Source organism: Rosa chinensis, chromosome 4 (assembly GCF_002994745.2).
Source record: "Rosa chinensis cultivar Old Blush chromosome 4, RchiOBHm-V2, whole genome shotgun sequence".
Lineage (NCBI taxonomy): Eukaryota > Viridiplantae > Streptophyta > Magnoliopsida > Rosales > Rosaceae > Rosa > Rosa chinensis.
This window is the reverse complement of record NC_037091.1, coordinates 28,821,799-28,845,470: the sequence shown is the minus strand read 5'-3', so window position 1 is coordinate 28,845,470 and position 23,672 is coordinate 28,821,799. Positions and strand designations below refer to the sequence as shown.

Below are 23,672 nucleotides of genomic sequence, written 5' to 3'. Positions count from 1 at the left end.
TGCCTGCAAACTGGGCATTTGAAACCGAAGGGCCCAGGGGAAAGTACATAAAAACGTTAGCGTGAGTGGACAAAAATAAACAATTTAAAACCAAATGGATTTTATACTTTCCCACATTTATTTCCTTTTTTTTATTATTTTTTTTATTTTTAAAATTCTCGATGCATGCAATGATTAACGAAAATAAAACAAGAGGAGTTCCACTCATGAAAACCGACTAGCCCCGCTAGTCACATACGATTTAAAGAAAAAGTTGGAACTCTGATACTCAAGGAAAAATAAGACCAGCCCCGCTGGTTAAACGAAAATTGAGCTAGCCTCGCTAGCTTAAGTAGTAAAGTGAGTAGGGGAAGGCGATAGCCATACGAGTGAGCCTCCCAGGCTAAAATACTCCCATTACTCCCGTAATATACCCTTACGCCACTAAGTGTAGCGCTAGGATACCGGGCTACCACTAGGCCAAAAAAGCTAACAGACAACGGACCGAATTCGTTGTGTGATTTGGACGATCTCCCTTGTATATCGGAGTGTTGTGTGATGAAAAATGGCACAACAGTGGAAACCCGTTGTGTGAATCACAAACAGTCAACACTTATTTGGTTAAAACTGTTGTGCCTTCTCTCGGCAGATGGCAGCCACAGTTGCCGCGCAGTCATGCTGCACATGTTATTGGCATCATTCACACAACGAAAGTTGTTTCCGAGCCGTTGTATGAAAGGTGAATCAGACAACAACATTTTATTTTCTCTGTTGTATGAGTTATCCTCACACTTCACTTTTGGAAATTTTATTGTTGTGTGTTAGTTTTAGATAACGTATTCTAGTTATTACAGTTGTGTGATTGTAAATAAGACAATGTATGTTTGTTAGAACCGTTGCATGTTATATAAGGATTCATTGTGTGAACATCCAAATTGTTACTTCAGACAACATTATTAACATTAGAAATTCTGTTGTGTGATAATCGTCTTTTCTGGATTTTGTGCATTGATAATAATGCTCCATTTTACCTAATGAACAGTGACTAATTCTAAAGAAAAGACACTAGAATCTATGAAATGAGTAATCCAACTCATACTATTTGAAGAAAAGCATTCAAACTTTAAAAGGGAGGATTTCCCAATCATCCAAGCCAACATTGAAAGAAGAAAAGCATTCAAATGCATGCCCATCTACTTGGGACATCAAAAGCTGATACAAATACAAACTATTTGTTACAAAACATGCCACACAGTGCATGAATATTGTACCAGCAGAGAAGCACAAAAATGATGCTTTCCTTCAGCAACAACCTACTTCCTCTTATGCTTTCCTTTAGCTCCTACACATACGCCTTCACGACATACTTTGCCCATTCATAGGGGCCAAGCTGATACACATGTTGTTCCAAAACATGTCTCTTATGAAGTCTTCATTGATGGTTGTCAAATTCCTTGAACAAATTCTTCCTTGTAACTGCCCTCCAATGCTATCTGCAAAACATGTAAGAAGAGTACTTTTAGTAAGCTAACTCAAACATGCACTAGCACCTGAGCTTCATCTAATATTACTAAATCAGAAAGCACGTCTTCATCTAATATTACAAAATCTGAAAGCACATGTTCTAACACTGAATTGAATGATCAACCCTATAGCAGCAATACCCAAAAAGAGAAGCAGAGCTATAACAAAGACAAACTTATATTGGGGGACATGGGGTACCCCTCCTATATAATCAGTTATATGGAATCGCCTTCAACATCCCATGGCCAATTTTTACTCTGTAATTACATGACTAGCAGAACAATAAGAAGACACTTTTCTAATAAAACAGGGGATACCTTCAGATGAAAACAAAACTAGAACAACAATGGACATTTAGTATAATTATGATAAACAATTATGACTTAATTAAACAAGAGTTATGCACTGAAGATTGATAAGAGCATTTTAATGCGACGTTTTACTTGCTTTTTCCTACATTTCTTGCGTCATTTCCTTAGTAAAACTCTGTTTAGGGAAGTTTCCATTCTTCGATTGGGAAAGTTCCTATTTGTAGAAAGTTTCTATTTTTGTAGTTTCTATTTATCATTTTTAGTAAGTTTCCATTTTCGGTAGTTTCTATTTCTCACTTTTAGAAAGTTTCCCATTTTCAGTTTAGGAAAGTTGTCATTTTTCATTTTAGGAAAGTTTCTATTTTTCTTACTAGTTTCTATTTTCAGGACCTCGGAGCTAAAAAGTGGAAATGAACTCATAAATGGAAAGAGGAGCTTGCGAAAGTCAAGGGGAGCAAAAATGAGAAACAATGAGCCACAGAAATGAGCAGAAATGAAGAAAAGAAGTTTTCCTAGTCCAACCAGGAAACCCTGTCCAGAAAAGGAAAGCTTGCCAAAACAAGACTCTTGAGTCAACCAAGAGTGGAGATCGAATTAATGAAGTACATGGCATAAGGGAAGCTTCTTGAAGACTCTAGATGATGACATGGCATAAAGGTGACGCATGGAGGCCCATGAACTCTCAAGAATGAAGTGGATTTTCGGCAAATGGATAAAAGGCCCACAAAAGCCCAGGCAACTAGGGTTTTTGACGCATGAATAAACCCTAGGGGAGTGTTGCCGTTCAAAGCAAGAGAAAAACAAGGAAAGTGGCGTGAAAATCAGAATTATATGTGGAGATTTTCTAAGGAGATTTTCTAGGGCTATTTTTTATGGAAAGAAAATACTTGGAGATAATCCCTAGAAGTTTTGCCGTGAAAAAGGAAGAGATAAACAAGGGAGAACGTGAAAACCCTAGGGTTTTGGACGGCAAAGAAATATCCTAGAGATTTTTAAGGAAAGAGAAAAAGGTGGAGACCAAGAAAAGCTCAAAAGAAGTCTAGATACATTCCTACATTCCCTAAAGAGTTTTGGCCGAATTTGGAAGCATAAAATCAGAAATTATCTCTTTATTTCGGCAAGAATTATTTAGGGAATTAATATTGGAATTTTGTGATTGGTTGGACCACCTCATAGGGCTTATGTGGCAAGAAATCATTGGAGGAAATTATGTGGAGGAAGCAAGCACATGCCGTGAGTTTCTCTAGGGTTTTGGACGGCTTGGAGACCTAGGGGCCGTCCCCTATATATTCTCACACATTCTCAACGTCAAGGGTTCCCCACTTTTACGTTTTACACTTTGAAGAAAAAAACCAGAAAACTCTCTCTAGCCTAGCCGTGTTCTTCTCCATCCTCTAGGGCAACCACGAAGTTCAAGCAGGGCTAAGGAAGAAGAAGCCAAGCCGTGCACATCATCCATCCTCCACCTTGAAGATTGCTTTCGAAATTCAAGAGACCACATCATCACTTCATTCATCTCACCTTCATCACGGTGTAATCCGATTCTCCTTGTAACTTTGCTTTGTAATTTCGTTGGTTATGCCCTAGTTGACACACATGTTTGAACAAGTGTTGATTTCTGAAATTTTATGATTAATTGTTAATTTTCAGATTCATATATTGCGCTTTATGGTTGCTTTTGTGTGAGTGTTTGATTAAATTTGCATGATAGAAATCTTTTGTATGATAATCTTGAATGGTTCGAAACATTTAGGGTTTTTATGTGAATGTTGCTATGAATTTGAGAACATGGATCAACTTTTTGGTTTTGTGTTCTTGAATCAATAAGTAGTAAAGGTTTTGTACAAAAACCGAATTTAATCAGAGAAGATTGCAATTAGGTGGACTTTTCCATACTAAGTTGCACATTTGAGTTGATAGCCTTTCTAGGTGCTTAATGCATTAAACATGACATGATTGACTAGCTTTCTAGGGTTTGATTGCATGTTTGATAGGAGTAATCTAGGTGCTTTCACTTAGGTTAATTAGCATTGAAAGTAAAATATGGGAAATTGTTTGCTTTTGAACGTTTCACATGATCAACTCCTCTTGCATGACTATGATGAACAATGATGAACTTGAATTGATTTTAATTATATATTTCGGTTTGATCTTTGTTCTTGCATTTCATTTGTATTTTTATGTTTTTGCATTTTAATTGTTTTCTTAGCTTAGTTTAATTTTACGAAAACCAAAATCAAAAATACTCCCCCTTTTTCGTAAATAGTGTATATGTGTGTGAATATTATACTTTGTTTTAATTTTAATTGTTTGTTTGTCCTACATTGACAGGTGTACCCTCAATCCCCGGAATAGAACGATCCCTATTTATTACGTACTACTAATGACATTTCAGGGTTAAATTATGCGCTTGCTTTCGAGCGCATCAATTTTTGGCGCCGTTGCCGGGGATTGAAAAATCATTTGTCACTTTGTTAATATGTGTTTTGTTTATATTGTGACCGAAAAAAAAAGAAAAAAAAAATTTACTTGTTAATTATTTTGTAATTGTCGAAAATTAGTTAGTTAATTACTTAGGTTGTTATTTATATTAGTGAATACGAATTTTTATTGTGAGTTGTAAATTAAAGAAGGAATAGGTGAAGTCGTGTTTATTAATATTGGCCTAAACCCCTTATTGGTACCTAGTCCAGGTCCCTTAAGGTTGAGGGCGGTCTTTATTAACATTCATTGAACTGTCTTCACACTTATAATCTTTTTCATCCAAGTAAGTATAGCCTATGTGGGATGGTGTCTAGGAATGGGGACAACGCTCATGACTGGTTCTTGAATCCAGAAGTGCATGCAAATGAGCCTAAACCACATTGTGGGAGTAGCTCATGCCAAAATGGATTCTACCTCTCGTGGTCGCCCTCCCCTACCTGGCCATTTCAGTAAGGTTGCCCAAAGGATGTAGGAGGGACTTTGTGTCTAGACGAATATACTTGGGCCGCACGTCCTCTTGATTTACCGCTTGGAATTGAATTTGAAATCAATGATATATATAACAAATGAAAATATTGTGATTCACTAAGGTATATTGGATTAAACATAGTCTTGAAAAGGGTAGCTGTTTCAGTCCCATTGCACATCGAGACTCCCTGTTCCCGTACCTAAGTGTTGAAAATAATTGTAAAGAAAAGGAAGAAAAACAATTTTTTTGTAAGTATTTTCGTAAAAAAAAAAAAAAAAAAAAAAAAAAAAAGGAAGAAAAAAATTGTGACGTTTTGTTTGTTCTTGTTTGAAAGTTTTGTGTAAAATGTGTCTAATCTTGTTATACAAAAGAAAAGAATTAATTGTAAATATTGTTAAGTCCTTAATTGTTGTAAGTGTGTAAAATCGTATGAGTAGATAAGGGCCCTTATGTTAATATTGGCCTTAACCCTTCATTAGTGCCTTTCTAAGGTCTTATGAGGTTGAGGGCGGCTTTTATTAACATTTGGAGAACTGTCTAACACATGAGTTATTTCCAAGCTGAGTAAGGGGCATATAGATGGTGTCTTAGGTTGAGACCCTGGGTGATGGGTTCAAATTGGATCTCAGAGATACTATAGACTGTGCGTAAACCACAATGTGGGAGTAGCCGATAGGGGCCTAAACCTCAATGAGGGAGTAGCCTCCGTAGTGTCACCAAAATGAGTCCTCCCTCTCACTTACCTCTTAATCTGGCCATCTAGCCTTCTGAAACAAAGGAAAGTAACTTATGTCTAGGCGACTATCCCTAGATCGTATCTCACCAATAGTAGTGGTTTTTTATTGGGCTCGACTTACAACTTGTAATCAATTGAGATATTAACTTTATTTTGTAAAGATAATAAGATACTTGAACATAACCTCCACTTGTAAATTGTGTTGTTTTGTACATTTTATACTTGTATAAACTTCTAACGTGGTTTATTTGTGAAAAGATTGTGGATAGTTTGTAATTTATACTCTATTTATACTTGTATAAATCATAAATAGTAAATTCGTGAATAGGAACTTATGAATAGTGACTCGTGAATAGTAAAGTTGATGTATAAATCACTAATTTATAATTAACTCACTTTATACTTTGCTAACTCTTTTTTTTGAATTTTGATGATGTTCAGGATTCCTATGAATGACCGAGCCTTTTAGACCCTCTACACTAAAGGAAATTGAAGCAAGGCTCGCTCGTTTGAAGGGTCCTTCACTCCTTGAGCACACAAGCCCTTCCCCTTCAACATACAAGGAGTACACATTTAACGAGCAAGGGAAGCGGATTTACTTTTCTGAGGAGTCTACATCACCTACACCAAGTCCATCTCCTCCTTCACGTTCACCTTCACCTGTGATTTCGTCCAACTCTACACCACCACCTTCACCACCACCTGAAGAAGTCGAAGAAGAGAGAATGGCATCTATTAGGGAACTCTCCACCGCAACTGTTGAAGGAGGACCCCCTACAGGCATAGTATACCCTGCCCCTGCAGCTGGAAGACAGGCAGAGTTCAAGCTTAAGAGTGGATTGTTGCACAAGCTCCCTATCTTCCATGGACTTAATATGGAGGATGCTAACAAGCACGTACGAGAATTCCAATCTGTTTGTGCAAACATGCAACCACAAGGGGCAGATGAGAACCTTCTTAAGATGAGAGCATTTCCATTCTCTCTAGCTGATAGAGCCAAGGATTGGCTATATGAACTTCCTGCAGGACGTATCACTTCTTGGGAAACAATGAGAAAAGCCTTCCTGGAGAAATACTTCCCAGCTTCAAAGGTCATCACACTCAGGAAGAAGCTTAGTGGAATAGAGCAAGCTCATGATGAGTCCTATGTTGCCTACTATGAGAGGTTCAATTCCCTACTTGCACAATGCCCTCAACATCAGATAAAGGATGAGACCCTACTTACATGTTTCTACGAAGGACTCCTACCCTTGGAGAGGCAAATGCTTGATGCTGCAGCTGGAGGAGCTTTTGTGGATAAGTCACCTGCGGTTGGGAAGGAGCTTATAGCTAATCGTGCCCTAAACTCCCAACAATATGAGGGGGTAGGACACTCTACTCGTAGGGTGCATGAGATGAGCAAGAACACTGCCATTGAAGACCAACTGAATAAGCTTACTCTTCTCATGAATCAAGTGGTAAGTTCCAAGGGACCAAGTGCAACAATGGCATGTGGGGTATGCTCTATGCAAGGGCATGTTACAGATCAGTGTCCTCAACTTAATGAAAATGGAGGTTGGGAATCTGCAAATGCTATTGGAGGATATCAAGGAGGACCTCAACGTCCTAGACATGACCCTTACTCCAATACTTACAACCCAGGATGGAGGGACCATCCCAACTTCAAGTGGACCAACAATGATAACGTTCAGAATCCTCTTGGAGGGAATTTCCAACGTCCACAAGGGCCTTCATTCCAAGGATCATCTTTTCAAAGGCCTTACATGCCTCCTCCTCAACAGAACTCAGGACCTTCAATGTCTCACTATGACAAAACGTTGGAAGCCTTGACTAGTTCTACCCAAGCCTTGACAAACTCTACACAGGCTTTGATTCAAGGACAACAGACCCACACCAAGGACATTGCAGAGCTCAAGAAGCAAATGGGTCAAGTTGTGGATTTCATGAGCAAGATCCACGAAACTGGCAAGCTCCCTAGTAATACAATACCTAACCCTAATGTGGAGAATGCATCAGTTGTGACTACAAGGAGTGGAAGTCCATTTGTGGATCAACCGAAGCAACCCAAGAAGGCTCAAGTGAGCATAGAGATTGAGGAAGACCAAGAACCCACCAAGTTGGGTATTGAGAAGGACCCTGCAACGTCCAAGGAAGAGACCAAGGCGTCCTCACCATTAAAGGCAAAACCGGAAATTCAAGGTAGTAATTCTAACTTATCAAATCCGGTTATTGCTAACCCTTCTTCTTCTTGCATGCCCTTCTCACGCAGGTTCGCCCAATCTAAGAAGGATGAAAGTGACCAAGCTATCTTGGAAACTTTCAAGAAGGTGCAAGTAAACTTACCCCTCCTAGAGGCCATCAAGCAAGTCCCTAAGTATGCTAAGTTCCTCAAAGAGCTTTGCACTACTAGGAGAGTAAACCGTGAAAAGGAGGTGGTAAAGGTAAGTGAAAATGTCTCTGCCTTGATTCAGAGGAAGATTCCTCCAAAGTGTAAGGATCCTAGAAGCTTTACTATTCCTTGTACTATTGGTAACTCTAGATTTAAGAATGCCATGCTAGACCTAGGTGCATCTGTTAACGTTATGCCCTACTCTGTTTATGAAACCCTAGGTCTAGGGGAACTTAAATCTGACAATGTTATCATTCAGTTAGCTGACAGATCCAATGCATACCCTAGAGGTTTGTTGGAGGATGTGCTTGTACAAGTTAACCATCTTACCTTCCCAGCTGATTTTTATGTGTTGGAAATGGAGGACTCCCAGTAAGTTCCACTCCATTGCTTTTGGGACGTCCTTTCTTAAGGACAGCTAGGACGAAGATTGATGTGTACGCAGGCTCCCTCACAATGGAGTTTGATGGTGATGTTATAGGTTTCAACATTTTTGAAGCCATGAGGTATCCTCTTGATGAGAGTGATTGTTTTTCTATTGACATTCTGGATGATCTTGCACAGAAAATGTTTGATGTCATGAATGAGGATACCCTAGCCACGACACTTGCACAAGGAATAGGTTACACAACAAGTGGCGTCACCATCTCAGAGGACAAGTTGAAAGACACTTGTGAGGAGCAAATCATTGAAAACGTCTCTTTCCTTGAGGCATCACCCTATATAGGTAAGTCTATCTCTCCTTTGTCCATTCAGTTATCTGCTAACAAGACTTTTCCTTCAGTGGTCCAGGCCCCAGAAATTGAGCTAAAACCTCTTCCAGACCATTTGAAGTATGTCTACTTAGGGGACAAGAAGACCTTACCAGTGATTGTGTCCTCTGCACTGACGATTCCACAAGAAGAAAAGTTGGTGGAAATGCTAAAGCAACACAAGACCGCCATAGGATGGACATTGGCGGATATCAAGGGAATCAGCCCTACAACTTGCGTCCATAGGATACTTCTAGAGGAGGGGTCTAAACCCACTAGAGAGGCTCAACGTCGTCTCAACCCTCCAATGATGGAAGTAGTGAAGAAGGAGGTTATCAAACTCCTTGATTGTGGGGTAATCTACCCCATTTCAGACTCCAAGTGGGTCTCTCCAGTTCAGGTCGTGCCCAAGAAATCTGGGATCACTGTGGTGAAGAATGCTGATAACGAACTGGTGCCTCAAAGGACAGTCACAGGCCACAGAGTTTGCATTGACTATAGGAGGCTCAACGCAACTACAAGGAAAGACCACTTTCCTCTACCATTCATTGATCAGATGCTTGAGCGCCTAGCTGGACATGACTACTACTGCTTCCTGGATGGATACTCTGGTTACAACCAGATTGCAATTGCAAATGAAGATCAAGAGAAGACAACCTTCACTTGCCCCTTTGGAACGTTTGCCTATAGACGTATGCCCTTCGGACTTTGCAACGCTCCAGGTACTTTTCAGAGATGTATGGTAAGTATCTTTTCAGATTATATTGAGAAAATCATAGAAGTATTCATGGATGACTTTTCAGTTTTTGGAAAGAATTTTGATGATTGTCTTAATAATCTGGAGATAATTTTGAAACGTTGCATGGAAACTAACCTTGTCTTAAACTGGGGAAAATGCCATTTTATGGTTAAGCAAGGAATAGTTCTAGGACATATTGTCTCTGCTAGGGGTATAGAGGTTGATAAAGCCAAGGTTGATATTGTGCGTCACTTACCCTCTCCCACTTCTGTGAGAGAGATTCGTTCTTTCCTTGGCCATGCAGGTTTTTACAGGAGGTTCATCAAGGACTTCTCCAAAATTTCGAGACCCTTATGTCAACTACTCCAGAAGGATGTGCCATTTCACTTTGACAAGGAGTGTCAAGAAGCTTTTGACAAGCTTAAGGAGTTGTTGACATCTGCCCCCATCATGTTACCTCCAGACGGGTCCTTGCCCTTTGAGTTGATGTGTGATGCTTCTGACTATGCAGTTGGAGCTGTTTTGGGGCAAAGGAAGGACAAGCTACCCTATGCCATCTACTACGCCTCAAGGACTCTCAATGATGCACAAATGAACTATTCAACCACAGAGAAAGAGCTCCTTGCAGTTGTCTTTGCCCTTGAGAAGTTTCGCTCTTACTTACTTGGTACCAAAGTTACTATCTTTACTGACCATGCAGCTTTGAAATACTTGATGACCAAGAAGGAGGCGAAACCAAGGCTCATCAGATGGATCCTACTCTTGCAAGAATTTGACGTGGAAATCAAGGACAAGAAGGGTAGTGAAAACGTGGTAGCTGACCACTTGAGTCGCTTGGTGCATGCAGAAGATCATCTCCCTCTGGTGGAGACATTTCCAGATGAGCAACTCTTTGGACTTCAGGTAAGTGAACCATGGTATGCAGATATTGTGAACTATATTGTGTCTAGAAAGATTCCTGATACCATGTCACGTGCTCATAGAGATAGGCTTAAGAAAACTGTTAAGCAATATGTTTGGGATGAACCTTATCTATGGAAATATTGTTCTGATCAATTGATTAGAAGATGTGTGCCTGAACATGAACATAATGCTATACTTTCGTTTTGCCACTCTAAAGCATGTGGGGGTCACTTTGGGTCAAAGAAAACTGCATTAAAAGTGTTAGAGTCTGGGTTCTATTGGCCAACATTGTTTAGGGATGCACATGCCTATTGTTTAACTTGTGATAAGTGCCAAAGAACAGGAAACCTAGGTCCTAGAGATCAAATGCCCTTGACTAATATCATAACTGTTGAAATCTTTGATGTCTGGGGTATAGATTTCATGGGACCTTTCCCATCATCTTGTGGGTTTCTCTATATCTTACTTGCAGTGGACTATGTTTCCAAATGGGTGGAAGCAAAGGCCACTAGAACTAATGACTCTAAGGTTGTTGCAGATTTTATCAAGTCTAACATCTTTAGCAGGTTTGGAATGCCTAGAGTTCTCATTAGTGATGGTGGATCCCATTTTTGCAATCGGACGATTGAGGCTCTTTTGAAGAGATATGATGTGACACATAAGGTTTCTACACCTTATCACCCCCAAACTAGTGGGCAGGCGGAGGTCTCTAATCGTCAGATCAAGGGGATATTGGAGAAGACTGTGAACCCTAACAAGAAAGACTGGTCCTTGCGTCTAGAGGATGCTCTGTGGGCCTACAGAACTGCATACAAAACTCCCATAGGTATGTCACCATATCGAATTATCTATGGCAAACCTTGCCATTTACCTGTGGAGTTAGAGCATAGAGCTTGGTGGGCTGTGAAGCAGTTCAACATGGATATAGATGCAGCTGGGCTTCATAGGAAGTTGCAATTGCAAGAGTTAGAGGAGATTAGGAATGATGCCTTCGAAAGTGCTAAGATTTACAAGGATAAGACTAAGGCATTCCATGATAAAATGATTCGAAGAAAGACTTTTGTTGTGGGCCAAAAAGTTCTTCTCTTCCATTCTCGTCTCAAACTCTTCCCAGGTAAGCTTCGTTCTCGTTGGATTGGGCCTTTTGTTATCACTCATGTGTTTCCTCATGGAGCTGTGCAGATAAAGAGTGAACAAACAAGTAATGAGTTCAAGGTGAATGGGCATCGCTTGAAGCCTTACTATGAGGCATTTGTGGAACATGAAGTGGAGGCTGTACCCCTCCAAAACGTTCCAAACCCTGAGGATTAAATGGAGGTACAAGTCTAGGCTGAAAGACTATAAACATTAAGCGCTGCTTGGGAGGCAACCCAATTCAGAAGTAGCTGTGGAGGAGTCATCAACGCAGATTTGTTTTATCTCTCCCTTTTACTTCTCCAATTTTTCTTTATTTTGGTAGTCTTTTTCGTAATTCTCTACCCCATATGCTTAAGTGTTTCATTGCATGCTTATTCTTGATTACATTGAGGACAATGCAATATTTAAGTGTGGGGGAAGGGATTTATACTTTTATCTTGAGTCATATATTGAAAAATACAAAAAAAATTGAAAAATGTCAAAAATTTAAAAATTTTCATTGCTTTTGTTTTAGTCTTGAGTCTTAGGATGCCCTTTTCAACTGTCTAGGATGATTCTATATCTCTGAAATCATGACTAAAAGAGGATCACAAAATTGAGATGATTTTTAAACATGGTATTCTTTGGTTAATTGAGATATATGAAAAATGCATGCATGTGTAGTGGATATGGATTTCGTGACCTTGGTACAGAATATGAGCATGTTAAGATAAGTTTTGATTCATAAAGCCCATGTGAGATATTTGAGCCATGTCCCTTTTTCTTGGAGTGAAAATGAAATATATATTCTTAATTTCTTGGCGATGTTTTGATGATCTCATTATTCTTTCATTTGATTGACTACTTGCCATAGATTAAGTTTGATGGACTAGAGAATGCTAGAATTCACTCTTGTGCTTGTTGAAACGTTATATCAATACATGGCCCTGATTCTGGAAGGGATAGAGGCAACCTAGGAATTACCACCATTGCCAAATGAACTTGTGTCCCCAATTGTGCCCGTCGTGGGACTCCCTTAGATAAACCCCTTTTGAGCCTACATTAAGCCTTTTCATTCATCACCCTTAAAACCCTTGACCATGAAGCTTAGTATAGTTACAACCCTACCCTTTGTTCTAAGAACTTAGTGGAGCAATCTTTTGAGACATACTACGTGGGTTTGGTGCTAAGGATGAAAAGTGAGAAGAGGTGAAAATTCAAGTGTGGGGGTAGACTTGTCCATAAAGAAGAAAATATGTGAAAGCCGTGAAAAAGAAATGAAAAAGACAAAAAAAAAATTGTGTACGGCTAGAAAAGAAAAGAAAGAAATATTTATGGATTTTAGTCCCCCATACTTAATGATTTTGGAGTCTGCTTTGAAATGAAGGCCCACTAAAGAAAAATTTGGCCTTTGTCCATTCACTATAGTTCAGGGGAAGTTTACAATGAAGATTGGGCCCAACATGAAGACATTAGGCCCCTTTTATGTTACCTCTAGGGAAAGTGACGTTTTTGCAATGCCTTGGTGGATTTCTTGAGGTCTCTACATCTACATATGCTCTGCTAGGTTTTTAGGACACTTTGATAAATCCTTACCTTTCATTTCTTTAAACCTTGAGCCTTAACCCATTACAACCCTTGAGAAGACCTTCTTGATCCTTAAGATGGGACAGCCCTTGATGTGGAGATGAGTTACAAGAGTTGAACCTATGGCTTGGGTCCATCTGTGCAAGTAGTTGGTATCCTTCATGAGATCTTTAAAAGAAATTTATACATGTGCTTTCGTTTCTTACATTATGTGATATACTTGCTATCTTTCACATATACTTGAGTGTATAAGCTTTTAAGCATTGCCTTGAATTCTGAGAGAAGAAAGAGTGGATATACCTTGTGAGGATTTGAATCAAACTTGTTTGAAACATGCTTAACAGAACCCATCACCATTGTTACAACCAAGTCCTACTTGTGTATGTGAAGATTATGTGTTTAAATTAACTCTCGAATGCCTAAACATTTATTCTTGGTGAAGTGCTAATCTTGGTGTTGTGAAAGTAAGAGATTGCTGAGACAAAAAGTTGAAGGGCTATAGAGTCTGTTTTGTGTCAAGTCTTTAATTTTCGTTGTGTCTTGGTGTGATTTTGCTAAGGGACTAGCAAAAGCTAAGTGTGGGGGAATCTGATAGGAGCATTTTAATGCGACGTTTTACTTGCTTTTTCCTACATTTCTTGCGTCATTTCCTTAGTAAAACTCTGTTTAGGGAAGTTTCCATTCTTCGATTGGGAAAGTTCCTATTTGTAGAAAGTTTCTATTTTTGTAGTTTCTATTTATCATTTTTAGTAAGTTTCCATTTTCGGTAGTTTCTATTTCTCACTTTTAGAAAGTTTCCCATTTTCAGTTTAGGAAAGTTGTCATTTTTCATTTTAGGAAAGTTTCTATTTTTCTTACTAGTTTCTATTTTCAGGACCTCGGAGCTAAAAAGTGGAAATGAACTCATAAATGGAAAGAGGAGCTTGCGAAAGTCAAGGGGAGCAAAAATGAGAAACAATGAGCCACAGAAATGAGCAGAAATGAAGAAAAGAAGTTTTCCTAGTCCAACCAGGAAACCCTGTCCAGAAAAGGAAAGCTTGCCAAAACAAGACTCTTGAGTCAACCAAGAGTGGAGATCGAATTAATGAAGTACATGGCATAAGGGAAGCTTCTTGAAGACTCTAGATGATGACATGGCATAAAGGTGACGCATGGAGGCCCATGAACTCTCAAGAATGAAGTGGATTTTCGGCAAATGGATAAAAGGCCCACAAAAGCCCAGGCAACTAGGGTTTTTGACGCATGAATAAACCCTAGGGGAGTGTTGCCGTTCAAAACAAGAGAAAAACAAGGAAAGTGGCGTGAAAATCAGAATTATATGTGGAGATTTTCTAGGGAGATTTTCTAGGGCTATTTTTTATGGAAAGAAAATACTTGGAGATAATCCCTAGAAGTTTTGCCGTGAAAAAGGAAGAGATAAACAAGGGAGAACGTGAAAACCCTAGGGTTTTGGACGGCAAAGAAATATCCTAGAGATTTTTAAGGAAAGAGAAAAAGGTGGAGACCAAGAAAAGCTCAAAAGAAGTCTAGATACATTCCTACATTCCCTAAAGAGTTTTGGCCGAATTTGGAAGCATAAAATCAGAAATTATCTCTTTATTTCGGCAAGAATTATTTAGGGAATTAATATTGGAATTTTGTGATTGGTTGGACCACCTCATAGGGCTTATGTGGCAAGAAATCATTGGAGGAAATTATGTGGAGGAAGCAAGCACATGCCGTGAGTTTCTCTAGGGTTTTGGACGGCTTGGAGACCTAGGGGCCGTCCCCTATATATTCTCACACATTCTCAACGTCAAGGGTTCCCCACTTTTACGTTTTACACTTTGAAGAAAAAAACCAGAAAACTCTCTCTAGCCTAGCCGTGTTCTTCTCCATCCTCTAGGGCAACCACGAAGTTCAAGCAGGGCTAAGGAAGAAGAAGCCAAGCCGTGCACATCATCCATCCTCCACCTTGAAGATTGCTTTCGAAATTCAAGAGACCACATCATCACTTCATTCATCTCACCTTCATCACGGTGTAATCCGATTCTCCTTGTAACTTTGCTTTGTAATTTCGTTGGTTATGCCCTAGTTGACACACATGTTTGAACAAGTGTTGATTTCTGAAATTTTATGATTAATTGTTAATTTTCAGATTCATATATTGCGCTTTATGGTTGCTTTTGTGTGAGTGTTTGATTAAATTTGCATGATAGAAATCTTTTGTATGATAATCTTGAATGGTTCGAAACATTTAGGGTTTTTATGTGAATGTTGCTATGAATTTGAGAACATGGATCAACTTTTTGGTTTTGTGTTCTTGAATCAATAAGTAGTAAAGGTTTTGTACAAAAACCGAATTTAATCAGAGAAGATTGCAATTAGGTGGACTTTTCCATACTAAGTTGCACATTTGAGTTGATAGCCTTTCTAGGTGCTTAATGCATTAAACATGACATGATTGACTAGCTTTCTAGGGTTTGATTGCATGTTTGATAGGAGTAATCTAGGTGCTTTCACTTAGGTTAATTAGCATTGAAAGTAAAATATGGGAAATTGTTTGCTTTTGAACGTTTCACATGATCAACTCCTCTTGCATGACTATGATGAACAATGATGAACTTGAATTGATTTTAATTATATATTTCGGTTTGATCTTTGTTCTTGCATTTTATTTGTATTTTTATGTTTTTGCATTTTAATTGTTTTCTTAGCTTAGTTTAATTTTACGAAAACCAAAATCAAAAATACTCCCCCTTTTTCGTAAATAGTGTATATGTGTGTGAATATTATACTTTGTTTTAATTTTAATTGTTTGTTTGTCCTACATTGACAGGTGTACCCTCAATCCCCGGAATAGAACGATCCCTATTTATTACGTACTACTAATGACATTTCAGGGTTAAATTATGCGCTTGCTTTCGAGCGCATCAAAGATAAACGGTGAAACTTTATCACTTTGTTCTCTCGATAATGAAAAGTTGATTATCACTTCAAACCAAATAAGTCGGGAAAAAAACTAGAAGGAGAAGGAGAAGCCCAAATCGTCCAAAAGGCTCAAAGAAAACTAGTGTGAAGTTTAGAACCATACATATGAACCACTAGTTGTACTCGAGGGAACTAAAAGATCATCATCACCTGCAGAGGGGCCAGCCTGAGGTTTCCTTCCTTCTTTCACAGCTTTCCTTATATCTGCTGCTTTCCAAGTCGCATACTTCTGCTTCTGCTCAAGCTACAAAAAGATATAAAAAGGTGAACTACTCAAATCCAACTGTATATAACCTTCAAATCAGTAATAACACATTTGTATCCTCAACTTTAACCAAAAAGAATATATAAAGTTTCAAGTGGCATAGCGAAACGTAAAACTCACATCAAGTTGAAGCACACCAAACTGGTTAATTCAAAGAAAATGCTTGCAGCATAGAAGTGTCAATAGACACCAACAAAGATGGCATTCAAATCTATGAATTTTGTCATTATATCATTTCTAAAAAAAAACACAGGGAAAACCAAGTCCTCGGGGTCATAAAGGATTGGTCACAATCCTATCCCGATCATGGGGAACTTACAGGGCCTGTACAAACCAAAAACAAACAGCAATCTCATTTGCGTTCAACAAACTTAAACTAACCACATGTTCTCCCTAAAGAGTTCTCCTAAACCCCTCCAATAATGAACTTCTAATTAAATGGTATAGCTTATTTAGAATCAAATAGTATAATTACAAGAACCCCCTGACATTGCCGAAATATATAAGTACTCTTGTTTTCTTGAAATTACAAGCAGCAGAAACATATCACAGCTTCACTAATCTACTGACTGCTACAGGGAGCCTCAGCATTCGATTTTGAACCAAAAATCAAGTAATGGCAGCAAAGCTAATTTTCCTTGATAAAAATAAAGCAAACAGACCAACCCAGTTGACTGTAAACTCAAAAATGGTATAGAGAAGTGGTTAAGAGAGAAGAAAAGACCTTTTCAAGCTGCTTCATGAGTGAAATTAGGAGGGAATTGGTGGTCTTGGTGCACTTGTTCTGAGGAATCTTCAGCCCTCGCTCCATTGCATATAATCGACCTAATATCAACGCAAAACAAATACAATTCAATCAAACCCAAGGAAAAATTAGGGTTTTAGAACTCATAATTTGCGAAAGATTGGACAAATATCAACCTGATGGCGCTTCCATCGAAAGGTGGTGAAGGTATCGACCATGCACTAGAAGTTGTCGAGCTGACAGTCTGACACACCAGATCGGGGACTTCCTCTGCCTCTGAACCTCCTCTATCTCCTTATTCGTATCATCCACTGTAAAAAAAAAAAAAAAAAAAAAAAAAAAACAACCAAATTAATCAATCAAATTAATCCATTATGAGAAAGAGAGACGTACTGAGTAATCGATGAGCCGTGAGGGGGTTCTCTCTAGAGGCATCGATTGGGGGCAAGAGAGTACACTTGTTTTCTAGTTATAGACAGCATTTTAGGTACCTGGGTATTCAAGTTTCAAGTTATATGTATAAAAATCATCACCAAAATGACCCAAAGCATGCAATCCAGCATTCACCCATGAGCACAAATCATATGAAAATAATACAATAATAAAAAAATTTGCGGTAGTTTGATCAGAAGTTTGTTTTAAAATCATTGATAACAAGTTTGGATAAACAACTATACTAGATAACCCCAGTCAACAATTTCACTTCAATCTTAGTAGACAAAATAGCTGTAAGAGAAGATAAAACAGATTATGAGTGAAAATCACAATAAAAAGTAAGATACTGATAATCATTTATTCCCAAGTAATTTAATCTAAGGTTTAGATACCAAAAGCTCATAGAACTTGATAAACCCAGAAGTTATAACATCTTCATAAAAAAAAAAATCTGAATAAATTTACTTCACAGAGAATGTAAATATGATAAGAAAATACCTTCTTCAACCTAGTTTTGATCTCAGACTTTTTGGACTTGTTGTAAATGCGCCTTTTCTCAACCTGGCGAGCTCGCTTTTCAACATAATCAAGCCTCTTGGTTGGAGCAGCCTCACAAACCACAGAGCGACAAACTGACCTCTGACTTGGGCTCACAGACAAATACCCTGCAAATAGAAAAACTCATATATCAAATTCCAATTTGAATTAACAACTTCTTAGACTGGTTGCTGAGAGATCAGTCAGAAAAAGAAAAAAAAAAAAAACCAAAACTTTAGACCAAAAACAACAAAACCCTTCATCCATATGTGCTTAATTACACTTGAAGGGCTAGTGCAGGTGGGTCTTTCTATATCTTGAAGACCCAATATATGAAAAAGTTTTGAACTTTGTTGAACATTTTCCAATTGAAACTTTCTCCGAAATCAAATTTCAAGACGAACAAAGATAAATACGAAATTGAGAGAATTGATCACCTTTGGAGAAGAAATACGAAATTGAGAGAATTGATCACCTTTGGAGAAGAAATTGTGAGAAAGTGAGAGAAGGGAAACCATCACTCACAGCAAATCATCACCATTAATTGTCTTCCTCTTCTCCTTCTAACACTTATCGCTGGCCCTAAACACTAAAACCCCCACAATTAATCTCAAATTGAACCAAAAGTGGTCTGATTGAACATAAGAACAAATACCAAAAAGAAGAGATGGTGAAATTACTCACTGGTGATGAAGCTGAAGAATTCAGAGTCCTTGACGTCCTTAGTGATGGTTGCGACATGTTATAGGACACTCTAAAGCTTGCACTTGTGGATGAGGATCAGCGGTTGCTCGCTCGCCATGTGCAGCCACCATGAGAGAGAGATGAAGGAGAAAGGAAGTGGATATGAGGAAATCGAGTACCCACAAATCTCCAAATCCAGTAGCCCACAAATCCCCACAAATCAAATTGTTGTGAAACCCCCAAATCGAGTAGACTACAAATCCCCAAATCAACATTATAAACCCAGAGATCGAAGAACCCTAATCTTCAGCAGATCTCGAAGAATCTCCTCCCTCTTCCCAGTACACAGAATCCTTATCTTCTTCACAAATAGAACTTAGTGATGGCTGAGTCAAGATAATAGAACCCTAATCCCGGCGGTGATGTAGATGTAGATGGAGGAAGGGATTGTGGAGACGATAGGAGAGAAGAGCGATATGGGAAGAGAGAGAGAGAGAGAGCGAGAGGAGACAATGTTTTGAGGAGAGATGGTTTAGAGGAAATAGCTATTTTGTCTAAGTGGCTGGAGACAAAGTCAAAGAGGCGTTTTTTTATTTTATTCATTATCAGACAACACACGGATCAAATTATGTTGTCTAATTATGTAGACATTAAATTTGAGCTGAGATTTTAAAGAGGGAAAGTTCCCGCTATAGGCAATCAAAATATTAGCTTTGGCGCTAGAGATAGGCATTTCTCTTCAGACAACATGAATAAGCCATTTATGTTGTAGGAGCTTGCAACATCACATATATGTCAATAAAAATTTGCAGATTTGGGGGGAATGAGTGGCATTGGGAGGCACTTCCAAACATTCTCAATGTATCTTCCTCGATCATACAACACAAAGTAAAAAAACTGTTGTATAACATTTTGCAAGCTACACTCATACAACAGATATAACTATTCCGTTGTACTATGTAATACATATTTGAACCCAAATTCGTGTCAAACTAGGAGGGAAATATGCCGCTCTTTTTTTTTATCATTCACACAACAAATTTTTTTTATCAGTGTTGTGCAATCACCTTCTACATAAAAACTTCAAAATTTTTATGGCTTTATACAACGTAGGGTTCTTAATCGTGTTGTATGATTGATTTTCCATCATCACACAACATCTTCTTCTTTTTCGTTGTGCAAAAAGTGTTGTATATTGAGGTTATTGGCCTAGTGTACAGAATTATTGTTACATAGACAGTAACCTGCGCCACAAAGGCGGAGGGCTACGGTGATCCCATCACCGCGCCACAAAGGCGGAAAATCAATGCTAGCAATGATAATAGTCACCCAAAGTATGGCAATAGAAAATCCGAAAACCAAGTAAATCCATAAGTACATAAAGCTTCCCCATCTCTCGTAAATGAATTTCCATCGACGTGTCCCACACGCCAAGATAATCTCACGTTCAAAATAAATATAAAGATTTACTCCATCGAAATCTCATTTCGAAAATCTTTCTAAAAATCTCATTAATAAAATAAATAGGAGGGAAATAAGCATTCCAATGACGTGACCCCGCACGCCATAAAATCTTCAAATAATCATAAATCCAAATCCATTTTCGAAAATAACCATATGCTCTGGAAATTAATACGATAAACAAATTATAACCTCGGAACCAATTAAATAAAAGCATGCATCATTCTTTGAAAAAATAAAAGTCCACTCACAGTACTATTCCGACGATCACGTATACGAGTTCCTTCATCGAGCCAGAGCTCGGTACGGCATCTTGTACACGATTATATTCCGTGAATAATTATTCAACAATTTAATACGATTCCTAAAATCAAATCCTCATAATTACATCTCCCATTCTCCTCGGATTCAGCCCAAATTATACCTCTAATACCAATTCGTTAATTTAAAGGTTCTAAGGCAGAACCAAGAGATATCCGACGGTCGGATTCTCGTAATTCGATAATCAAAACCCTAAACTTCAAAATCCATAATTAATTCCAAGTTTCTCCAAAAATTACCAAACTTCACATACACTACACAATTTATAGGATTTAATGGGCTAAAAACCGGAATTAAAACACTGCCCTACACGCCTCCACTCGCCACCAACAGTGGCAGCGCGTGGGCCCAACGCGCCACCAGCAACCACCTCCGATGGCCACCAAAATTTGGCAGCACCATCTACTCAACAAACCCAACCTCTTTCTCAACTACAATAAGTTCCAATTTTACCTGGAAGAGCTCCAATTTGGCCGGTGAAAAATTTCCAAAAATTCCAAGAACCCTAGAAATTGAAATTGTTAATTCGACCTCTACACTGCAAATTGAAATGAAAGACCTTAGGGGAAATGATCTATGTCAAAAACCGAACCTTCGACGCCAATTTGGTGGCCGGAGATTGCCGGAATCGGAAAATATTGGCGTTGACTCAAAACTGCTACAGTGACCGTCCTCTTCTTCTCGTTGCTGCATCTTTCACAGTTCATATCAAGCTATGAAATGGACACAGAAATGAAGATAAGGAAGAGAGCTTTCCAACGACATCTTATACGTCAAAATCCGTCGCCGGATGGAGGAGTTATGGCCAGAAGAAGGTGAAGAGGTCGGAGAGGAAGAGAGAATCGGGGAGAGAGAAGGGAGAGGGCTCGGTAAGTTTCCGAAAATGGAAACTTACCACAGTAACTTGGCTATTTATAGAAAATTACTATGAACAGTAACTTTAGTATTTTGGCCATAACTTTCGTATATGAACTCCGATTTTTACGTACCACATATGCACGCTCTCGGTTTAACGTCCTCTACAACTTTCATGAAGAACATTTTCTCAAATTTTGACCGGAACAAAAAGTCATCTTTTAGGGTCACTAAAAGCACTAAAACGACAGTAAAAGTGGAAGTAAAGGCCGTTTACCGTCCAAATGACTAGTAAACCGGCAACTTCAGGTTCGGGACGTTATACCAAAACTTAAATTTCATCCGGTCACCATCTACTCTAGCCTAGGTGCACGCCGGGAATGCTTCTAGTGTTCTTGTAATTCAACAGAAAACAAATTAAATCTTTGAATCGAAACATGGTTCTCAGAAGGCTTAACCTTTGCGACTGCAATTCTGCAACAATTTTAGCGGAAGCAATAAATCCCAATACTTGTATTCCCCAAGAACGATCTTTATCCGATTTTAATTAATTTTTTTTTCTTGGCATGTTAACCAAAACCCTAATTTCCCAAAACGTTTTGCAATTCAACATAACACAAAACTCTAGTTCAAAATACAATGAATTGATCTTCTAAAACTGATTTATGAATTGTGAAATTTGGCTCTGATACCATTTGTAAACTTAATGAGCAAACCAAGATCGTTTCACAAAATGCATAAACACAACCAAATGATCTATACAATAAGAGCTAGAATACAACAAGAGGAGATACATCACCTGCTTCATGCACAACAGCCATTCCTTCAAAAGCAGTAGCAGCAACACAGCTATTCAACACAAATAATCCGAGCTCCAAAACTTCAAGCAGCCACACGCAAGAAATCTTCTACTCAACTATGTATTTAACTCCTCTCTATGGGGCATGACTGAATGTTTTGTCACACAGTGAATAGGGACTTCAAGCACATATATATACAAGCTAGATAGGTCTTCCCATAAAAGAATCCTTGATTCTAGCCAATGAGTTATTTGACAGATGCTATAATTTATCATATCAACTAATAGATATTTATCTTTATCAAAATGGATTCCTAACCATATGAGTAACATACCAAAGCTCATTAGGTGTCTAGGTAGATAATTCATATATTTCCTATTTATTGTAATAAGCTTAATCAATTTGTTATTTACTTAATGTAGGCAATATTAGGTCCAAATAATATTTTACACCGGGAAATTAAAAATATTTTGGAGAAAACAGTTCGTCCAGATAGGAAAGATTGGTCTCAATGGTTGAATGATGCTCTATGGGCTTATAGGACAGCCTATAAAACTCCAATTGGCATGTCGCCATATCGCTTAGTTTTTGGGAAGGCTTGTCATCTTCCGGTGGAGTTGGAGCACCGAGCTTATTGGGCAATCAAGCACTACAATTTTGACATGAATGCAGCCGGTGAACAAAGAGCATTGCAGCTGAATGGGATGGAGGAAATTCGTAATGAGTCTTATGAGAATGCAAAAATTTACAAGGAACGCATCAAGAGGTTTCATGATAAAGTCATTCGTCAAAAGACATTCAAACTAAACCAAAAGGTGCTGCTATATAACTCTCGACTGAGACTCTTTCCAGGGAAGTTGAAATCTAGGTGGATGGGTCCTTTTCTGGTCACAAAGGTGTTTCCCCATGGAGCAATCGAAATTAAGAACTTGAGGAACAACTCTGTCTTCAAAGTGAATGGTCAACGTCTCAAACCATACTTGGAGACATCTTTTGACACCAATAAGTAGCATGTTTCCTTCACTGGTCCTCCAAATTAATGAGCTTAAACTTGGTCTGGCTGAAGACATAAAACTTAGCGCTTGTTGGGAGGCAACCCAATAATTCTTGGAAGAAGATGAGTGTGTGTTCAGCGAGAATGAGGCTTCTAATCGTGCTCACATCTGCTACCTTCATACCAGGGATGTTTCCTAACTCTTTTCTTCTATTTTAGTAGTTGTTTTTTTATCCGTTAGTTGTATTGGTCGTGCTCTGTCCCCTTACTTTTATCGCTATACTGCTGTTTTATATTCTGGGATTGCAGTATGCATTACAATCCTGGTCATGATTTGCTCTGCACATTGCGGACAATGCTCAATTTAAGTTTGGGGGTTGGGTTTCGTATTTTTTTTATTTTTCGTAGGTCTATGTTCTGTGTTATGTTTTACCTTGTACAAAAAAAAAAAAAAAAAAAAAAAGAAGAAGAAGAAGCAGAAAAAAATTGTGTTTTTCATTGGGTTTTTAGTCTAGTTTGTTTGTTAGTCTAAGTCTTAGGGTTCTTCCAAACACTATGATGAGCATGAACTTCTTACGGATTAATATTATGGTCTCAAGATGATTGCAAGCACGTA

The 23,672-nt window shown here is 38.4% G+C and overlaps 2 protein-coding genes across 2 annotated transcripts; one reads left to right on the top strand and one right to left on the bottom strand.

Annotated features, from left to right (window-relative positions):
• Positions 1-1,052: 1,052 nt before the first annotated feature.
• LOC121052486 (protein HOMOLOG OF MAMMALIAN LYST-INTERACTING PROTEIN 5-like) lies at positions 1,053-19,015 on the bottom strand. Its single transcript, XM_040517651.1, has 7 exons — positions 18,626-19,015; positions 18,417-18,530; positions 17,903-18,069; positions 17,146-17,280; positions 16,949-17,049; positions 16,110-16,203; positions 1,053-1,472 (listed from the first exon to the last, which is right to left on the bottom strand). Exons 4-7 carry the CDS (start codon positions 17,159-17,161, stop codon positions 1,336-1,338), a joined length of 348 nt encoding a protein of 115 aa, XP_040373585.1. The 5' UTR covers positions 17,162-17,280; positions 17,903-18,069; positions 18,417-18,530; positions 18,626-19,015; the 3' UTR covers positions 1,053-1,335.
• Positions 19,016-22,628: 3,613 nt separating this feature from the next.
• Positions 22,629-23,072, top strand: LOC112199067. The gene has a single exon (XM_024340127.1). It carries the CDS (start codon positions 22,629-22,631, stop codon positions 23,070-23,072), a length of 444 nt encoding a protein of 147 aa, XP_024195895.1.
• The last annotated feature ends 600 nt before the right edge of the window (positions 23,073-23,672 follow it).

Excerpts from the sequence above, each read along its gene's own strand:
- LOC112199067 (XM_024340127.1), top strand. The coding sequence starts at position 22,629 with ATGTCGCCATATCGCTTAGTTTTTGGGAAGGCTTGTCATCTTCCGGTG.
- LOC121052486 (XM_040517651.1), bottom strand. Across the intron at positions 16,204-16,948 it reads TCATGAAGCAGCTTGAAAAG|CTTGAGCAGAAGCAGAAGTA; the intron begins GTCTTTTCTTCT and ends ATCTTTTTGTAG. Across the intron at positions 1,473-16,109 it reads TCAGGCTGGCCCCTCTGCAG|ATAGCATTGGAGGGCAGTTA; the intron begins GTGATGATGATC and ends CATGTTTTGCAG.